This window comes from Podarcis gaigeae (genome assembly GCF_964106915.1).
Source record: "Podarcis gaigeae genome assembly, chromosome: 13".
Taxonomy (NCBI): domain Eukaryota; kingdom Metazoa; phylum Chordata; class Lepidosauria; order Squamata; family Lacertidae; genus Podarcis; species Podarcis gaigeae.
Genome location: NC_139689.1, coordinates 24,012,064 through 24,020,701, shown reverse-complemented (window position 1 = coordinate 24,020,701; position 8,638 = coordinate 24,012,064). Strand labels below are relative to the sequence as shown.

Below are 8,638 nucleotides of genomic sequence, written 5' to 3'. Positions count from 1 at the left end.
TGCTCCTCCTGGCACCACGCATGGGCAAAATGAGTGACAGCGCTGCCATTGTCCAGTTCACTCCACTTTCAGGTGCAGCAGAGGCTTTTTGGAGGGGGATTGGAGCCCAAAGGGGGTCACAGGATAGGCAGCGGCCTTGGCAGGCTTCCCCAGTAGCCTGGAAAGTAGGCCTGAAGCGAAATTTCAGCCTTCACAACATAGGAAAACGGCCAAGGAAACAGCTATTTTCGCGGAGGAGGGTCAAGATATTAACTGATATACATGAAATTTCATATATAGCTATATAATCCTTAGTGTAGTAAGAGAAGACCTTTGGAGTAGGCATTTTTTTAAAAAGTTTTTTATGAACCACCCTAGTAGGGCAGTAATTGTTCCTTGATAATTTGTCACCTTCCTCTTGGTTTTATTATATCCATGGGTTGTTGTTTTTTTGTATGTCTATTTGTTTGCTTGTAAATCACTTAATGGAGACAAGACAGAGGTGATCTTAATCAGTTGGAAGGTAGAAGAGAAAATCTGCAGGCTCCCTTGTTAGAACAGCTCCACTGACTACTGGTCTGTTTTCAGGCACAATTCAAAGTGCTGGTTGTTACCTATAAAGTTACATGAAAGATAATTCCTTTATATGAGTCTTGATTTGTCTTCTATATCTCACAATGAACAACATTCCACACTAGAACTTTAAACTTTTTTATGCTGATACCTGGTCTCAAATCAATCCCCTACTACATTTTCTGGGACTTTTTTTTTGAGGGGGGGGTCACTGCTGGATAATAACATGGGAGTGATTACTTATCAACTAATTCTGGTCTGAATGCATTGTGTTAGGTTGGAACGTGTGATATTGAATGTAACTTGACTGAGTGAGGTTGAAAACCTCTGTATTCTTATTTCAGCCTAATTAAGTAGAACTTTTTTCTAAGTACAGTAGGATTGAAATATTATTAATTAAAATTACAACCACATGTTCTTAGAGTACTATTTATTAAACCTTCACATGTCAACTTTCACCTAAATATATGAGATAGGTGTCAGTGTTTTGGAGTGGAGGTTAATTACTGATGAAAAATTATATTCATCATATATGGGAGAGTAGACAGTACAGAAAATGAAGGCATGCAACCTGCCTAAGGTGGGTTGTGCCTGGCTGATGGCTACTGAGAATTTTTTTAGCAGATATGTTTCCTTGGATCCATCCCAATATCGTTTAAGGCCTGGTCAAGACACAGAACCTGCCTTGGTCACCCTGGTTGATAACATTTATCAGGAAAGAGATGCAGGAAGTTCCATCCTGCTTGTTCTCATTGATTTCCCAGTGCATTTTGATGCTATTGAAGCTTCAATTGTCCAAATTGCAGCAGCCAGATTGTTGGCTGGGAATTCCTTCAGACCTGATACGACCTCTGTTTTAAAACAGCTGAACTGGTTGCCATTTTGTTTCTTTGCCCAATTCAAGATGCTCACATCAGCGTTTAAAATCCTGAACTACACAGGACCCCATTACTCATTCCCTACATACAATCTCTGGTACTGAAATTGGCATATGATGCCCTCTTGTTAATTCCACCAACCTTGTAAGTTTGGTAGCTGACAGCCTGGGTAATGGCATTCTGTCTTTTCAAAATCTTTTTTTTTAGGGTGCCTCTCCACTACTGCAGAAAGCCTGCTAGACAGATACAACAAGAGCTGAAACTGGTGAGGTTTCTAGCACCGGCAGTATGCAGCTTTTGGCAAATGCTGGAGTTGTACCTGTTCACGCTGGTTTTTGACACTGCAGATGTCTATTTTTAGGACGCACCTTATCTTTATAATTCTGTTTTAAATGGTTTTTCATATTGTATATGATTGTGTTTTAATACTATTGTAGTGTTTTAATAGTTGTAACCAACCCTGGGACCTTAGGGTGAAGGGTGGGTTATGTAATAGTATTATCTCCACCTCCATCATTCAGCCTGGGCATTGAGGTCCTCCTCCAAGGGTCTTCTGCTGGTTCCCTCACTGTGAGAAGCAAAGTTAAAGGGAAGCAGGCAGAGGGACTTCTTGATAGTGGTGCCCTACCTGTGGAATGCCCTACGTTAAGATGTCAAAGAGACAAAGAACTATACAATATAGGCAGCCCTGTATTTGGAAGGTTTTAATGTTTGATGTTTTACTATGTTTTTATATATATGCTGTATGCTGCCCAGAGTGGCTGGGGAAACCCAGCCAGATGCGTAAGGTATATCACAAAATATTAGTAGTAGTAGTAATAGTAATAGAAGAAGAAATAGGAAAAATCAAGCACCCATGCTTGAATTCACATGAGATCCTTAGCAACAGCATTTCCAATGATACATTTAAGTAGTATTGTAGTAAAGAGATGGATATATGGTTTCATTTTGTTATTCCTATAACCCGCCCCCTACTGTTCAGATCAGGAGCAGAATTTAGAGAAACTAATAATGGTGGACTTCCAATAAACTGCATCTAAGAGAAAAATAAAAAGATGAAGACAGAACTCTTTCATATTTTCCTTTGCATTATATGTTCTTTACTATTTAGGTCAGGCCTCAGCACAATGATGTAACATTTAGGGAAAAAGATGCAACCCAGTAAGCCAGCAGTGGAGCATAAGATGGAGAAGATCTCCACAGCCACCATGTATTTTCCTTTGGTGCTCAGATAGGTGGGAACAAAGGATAACCACACACTGCAAAACAGCAACATGCTGAAAGTGATGAACTTGGCTTCATTGAAACTGTCAGGTAACTTCCTGGCTAGAAAAGCCACAATGAAACTGATAATGGCTAGAGAGCCCATGTAGCCCAAAACACAGTAAAACATGGTAGCTGAATTCTCATTACAAACTAGTATGATTTCCCCATAGAATGAGTGTGGGTCTGTATCTGGGAATGGAGGAGCGGTACTTAACCAAAGAGTACAAACACCAACTTGAATAAAAGTGGAGAGAAGGATAATAGAATTTGCTGTTCTTTTGCCAACCCATTTCCTCATTTTGGCACCTGGTTTGGTTGCCATGAAGGCCAGAACCACAGTGATGGTCTTTGCCAATACAGAAGAGAGGGCCAAAGAGAAGATGATGCCAAAGGCTGTTTGTCGGAGAGGGCAGGTTGCCTTTCCAGGCTGTCCGATGAAGAGCAGGGAACAGAGGAAACAAAGGAGGAGGGAAACAAGAAGGATGTAGGTGAGGTTCCGGTTGTTAGCTTTTACTATTGGACTCTCCTTATGCTTCATAAAAATTCCAAGAACTAAAGCTGCGACAACAGAGAGAGAAATAGCCATAATAAATAAGATGATTCCCAAATCTTCATTGTAAGTAAGGTAGCTAATAATCCTTGGAATGCACTGAGTTTGGTTTTCATTGGCATACTGTTCTTCTGGACAATTGATGCAGCAATCCATGTCTTCAAAAATAAAAAGAGGAAGAGTGATTTTAATAATCTCAAATGCAGAACAACATCTGTCTAAGAAATCTTAAAACCTCATGAGAGGTTTTGTTCTTTTACAATGTTAAAAAGTTGTACTGTGTTGTTTTAAAAATATTTATTTAAAATTTAAAACACCATTATATTCATGCAGTTTACATTCTCCTAAGAAATAAATACTAGATATCTTTTGTTATGAAAATGGCTGGATATTTCAATATATATATATTTATTTTTGGGAGGGTCCAGCATTTTCTAAATTAGTTAATTTTACAATTTGTTTTTAAGGGGAAGATTGGAAGGCTGCTATGGGAGTAAGCCCTGGTCAGCAGAATGGCTGGGGCAGGTTCCGGTAGGGGAGTTTTATTGGGACATCTGATCACAGTGATCACAGGCAGGAGGAGTTGTCTGAGGGCCAGATCATGTCTTTACCAAGGAGGTAGGTTTAGTCATTATCTGAAGAATATTCTTACCTCTGGGTCTGACCAGAAGGATGCATGTATTAACAAGGGTGTCCCATATGACCTTAAATGACACCGTGCAATGCCAGGTCAATGATTCACAAGACCACTGCCATCCAGGGGTGGGCAATGGTCCCTTACCAGAGTGGTACATACTCTAGTTATCACCCAATTGAATTAGTGCAATGCGCTCTGTGTGGGGCTACCTTTGAAGGTGACTCAGAAACTACAACTAATCCAGAATGCAGCAGCTAGACTGGTGACAGGGAGTGCAATCTACATTGGATCCCAATACATTTCCAAGCAATATTCAACATCTAAATGGCGTCGGGGCTATATACCCAAAGGAGCGTCTCCATCCTGGCTACTGAGGTTCAGTTTCATGGGCTTTCTGGTACGAAGTGAAGTTACAGGGAACCAGGCAGGGGGCCTTCCTGGTAGAGGCACCTCCCATGTGGAATGCGATCCCATCAAATGTTATGGAAATATTTGACTTTTAGAAGACTCCTGCAGCCCTGCATAGTGAGGTTTGTCATGTTTGATTTTTTTTTTGTATTTTTAATATTTTGAATGGAGCCACCCAGAGTGGCTGGGGCAACCCAGTCAGATGGGTGGCATATAAATAATCATCGTATTGTTATTGTTGTTGTTGTTGCTATTATTCTGTCTCTCACCTTTCTTATTAGAGATCATCCCTTCTGGACATGGCACACAATCATAGCAGCAAAATTTTGCTCCCTCCTTCTTTTTCCTGTTGTAGCCAGGATAGCAGTTGTCATTACACACAGAAACTGGTAGTACCTGCACAGAAACATAATGGATGTTCAGAAATAATATGAAGAGGGGGAGTTGTTTGTTTTTTAAGAATGGTAGGTTTGCAAATAGGGAAAGAAGGGAGCTTTAGTTCAACCAGTCTTATAGTTCTGTCCATCCACTGAAGCTATCGGTATAGGACTGAGCTTCAGGAGGAAACCATAGTGAGGGTGGTATGTGATTCCATGTCTGAGCTATTTCTTTTTCTGTATGTACATGACTTACCAATGAAATGAAATGACATTTATAAAGCCTAAACCTTTTCAGAGCTGCTCTCCCCACACCCAGTTAAACATGATTAACTAGAATAATACTCCTGAGGACAACCCTTTAAACTGTATCGCAGCTCTTATGCCCAGAACATAGACATATCTAGCAAGGTGAAAAAGGCCCCTTGTAATTGAAAATGAGTTTAGGAAGCATGAAGAAATTTCAGTGGTCTTTTTTCAGTAAGTTGTAACAAAAACAATTGAATCTGCTTCACATGAAATAACCTGGTTGTACAGGAGCAATTATAATCGCAATTTGCAGGGGTGTGTGTCTCAAGATATCCTGTTTATTAAAAAACTGAAAAAATCCAGTAAACTGGAAGATTCTTTGAAAAATGCAGGTAAAGATCAAAGAGCTATCACTAGCCTATATTTCTTTAGAAAGAAAGGGGGTATCTTTAGAGTACCAGGCATATTTTAGTACCTAAAGAGGAGCCAGAAGAATGAACTGGTCTGATGAACGTATTGTCATGATGTCTTACCTGATTAAAGCTTTGGTGCCAGACAATTTGGTCATCATGAATGGTTAACTCTTTGCCTCGAGGAGCCTGAGGATCTAGTGTTCCAACTTTTATTCTAACCACTGACGCATTCAGAAACATCATCCAATTTGTAACATCAAAGCCTGTTACTAATTCTCCATTGTCATCAAAACGTATTGTTTCTCCAACACTGTTATTGAACATGATGAGCTTTAGAAAGTGATGGATCTGTATTCAAAGAGAATCCAAAGAAAGTAAGAACTAGGTTTTGGAATGATTTCAGTGAGCTTCACAAAGGACTATCATACTAAGTTTTAATTCTGGACAGTATATGCTGTGATTCTATATTTGCAGGGACAGGCAGAGTCCCCCCAACCCCAGGTGACCCCTGAGCAGAATACTGTCTCAAGACAACATGCTATGGGATTAGAATTGGCCACAACTTTATTAAATTTCAGATGTAGGGAGACCTGGGCTCAGGCATTGAGCATTTATTCTTCCTAATCCCCAGCCGGGGATCTGGGAGACATCAGGGTTATCCAGAATGTGTGAGGATTGGGCTGGCTCTGGAGAACATATGTTCAAGCAGAGAGCCCGCCCCCCCGCTTCGCCTCCATTGGAGGAGAGAGCAATGACAACCTCTTGGCGTATGGCCAATGCCTCCCCTCAAGACCCCTTTAATGGGGAACTCTGGTATCACCGCCGCGGTCTCCTAGTTGTATTCATTTGTCTCAATTTCGGCCTTCACTCTTTTATAATGAAGCTAGCATTAATAACCCAAATGGATGTATAATCAAGAACAGCATAAAACAGAGAGAACACCGAAATATTTTGAGTGAATGGTTTTTTTAATCTTGGTTCATTAATGAGCTTGCCTAAAAGGAGAGAGAGAGAGAGAGAGAGAGAGAGAGAGAGAGAGAGAGAGAGAGTTAGTTGTAATAACCTGCCATGGCTGCACGTTCTGAAACACCAATCTCCAATCTTCTAACAACCTTCTATGCTTCAGTCTCAATCTGTATAGGTCATGCAAAGCATGTGCCATGGCATAGACAGCATTGTAGACACTGTAACTATGGCCAGTCATCTTCATTTCAAATAAAATCCCAGGAATGCTCTCCAGCTTCTCCTCCCCAGTGCATGTTTCCTTTTCATCTTCCTCCTGCTTCTTTAATGAACAGCTGAATGCCTGTTCCCAGAAGTCCTGGATAAATCCATCTCCTTTCACCTCAAAAGGCGTTATCTCCTTAATAAATTTTTGGAAGCCTGGTGGCTGATTTGAGTGAGCAGTGAAAGATATAGAACCATGGAAGGTTTGCATATCCCATGTCTTCTGAATGGACACTGATGTGAAATCCCAGTGGGATGTAATAATCCACACTTTACCAAGAGGAGGCCATTCCATATAGGTTGCTAGAAAAAGAAATATCCTCACAATCTGAAAGGATGGAGGTTCTCCATATACAAAAAATATATTGGCTTTTTTCTCAAACATAACTGCATAATTTTTAAACTGCTTTAACATCAAGTCTATCATCCCCTCCACATAATCCCATTTTGGCATTCTTACTATGAAGGCATAACAGATTCCATTTTGAGCAAGCATTGGCATCATTGTCTGTAAAAACCTGTCCCCTTTGTCATCATTCACAGCACCAACCCCAACCCATTTCCATCCAAAATGCTGAAGTAATCTCACAACTCCCATTTGCTGGTAGGATTCAGTTGGGACCATTTGGTACAGAAAAGGGAATAGCATTTTGGATCCTTTTAATGGCAAGAATGATCCATACGTGAGCTGAAATAAAATGTATAAGAAATTTAGGGATTAATCTTTTCCCTTATGGAGTTGTACTGGATTGCATTTATCCAATTGTCATTCATGTATGTCAGCAATAATGGTCATTTGGGTTTACAAATGCAAGCAAAAGGAATTTTGTAGGAGTTTTGTATTTCTGGATCACAAGCCAGGCATTGGGCTGGAGTGGAATAAACTCAAGGAGAGTTCAGACTGATTCAGATAACTGAACTATTACTATCCAGAATAGAACTAGAGGGGCATGCCCAGCCCTAGCAGCTGACAAACAGTAACTGAGTAAAGCTTTCAAAGTAACTTGAGTCCACCAGCAGTTTTCATAATCAATGCAATTTAAACAATCTGCTTACCAAAATATCACTAGGAGTATGGTCAAAACTACATTCATAAGAGCAAGATAATATGTCATATGTGCACGCTTCATACCCTCATACACAAAGCTTTACCTGTGGAGTTTTGTGGGTTGCTGATATGAAAGCCATATTGACAGAGATTTCAGAGAAACATCCTCCAATGATAGCTATCAATTGGTTCTGCTTGTCACAACTGAAGTTGGGAACAAACATCTTTTGTGTGGAAAGCAGGCTCAGTGTGGCCTTATAAGTCATTCTTGCAGTCAGGTAACTATTGAGGATGCGGATACCCAGAGAGACGTTTGGCAAGATGTTGGGATTCTCATTGATCTCTTTGACAGCAAATGCTAAGGCCAGGATGTGTTGGTAGTTCTTAGGCACTGAACTGTAATAAAGGTGGCAACAGTTTAATAAAATCATCACCACTATAACAAAAATGCATTTGTACTCTTCAGCATTTTTTATCCAAATGTTTCCAAGATGGTGGCAAACTTTAGAACCACTTTAGAAAATAATAGACTTAAAAATAATTGAGATCTGAAATAAGTTTTGTATACTGAAAGGGAGATAAAACAGAAATTGTCTTACACTGGTTCATCAATCAAGATCTGTGTAGGCTGTTCCTTGAAATTGAGGCTATTATAGTTTAAGAAGACTTGGGAAACCATCTCCCCAATGATGAGGTCTCCCGGTTGGTAAAATTCATGAGGAATAGGGAGGGGATCATCATATATGCTGCAGTTAATGGAATATTTCTTGCATACAGCATGGGACAGAAGAACAAGCAGCAACACCACCAGAAGCATGTTCCTATAGAAAAAGTTTCACCTCCAAATCAACATTCTCATGTTTACATCTACAGCAGTATATGTAGCTATTTTCTTTTTACCTACAGAATGTATCTGATGGTATCTGTAAACCATCTCCCGGTTTTATATTCTATAATGGTTCTCTTTAATCAGTGTTTCCGAACAGCAACTCTGTTCATCTCCTCACTTTTCCCCTGTGTGAATTAAAACCTT

At 40.0% G+C, this 8,638-nt stretch overlaps 1 protein-coding gene across 1 annotated transcript; it reads right to left on the bottom strand.

The window, feature by feature from the left end:
* Positions 1-2,502: 2,502 nt before the first annotated feature.
* Positions 2,503-8,422, bottom strand: LOC310830477 (vomeronasal type-2 receptor 26-like; the record flags this gene model as incomplete). The annotated part of the gene is made up of 6 exons (XM_083710255.1): positions 2,503-3,404; positions 4,561-4,687; positions 5,451-5,678; positions 6,394-7,245; positions 7,710-8,001; positions 8,205-8,422. The coding sequence occupies 6 exons, from the start codon at positions 8,420-8,422 to the stop codon at positions 2,503-2,505; spliced, it is 2,619 nt and encodes an 872-aa protein (XP_083566381.1).
* Between the last annotated feature and the right edge of the window lie 216 nt (positions 8,423-8,638).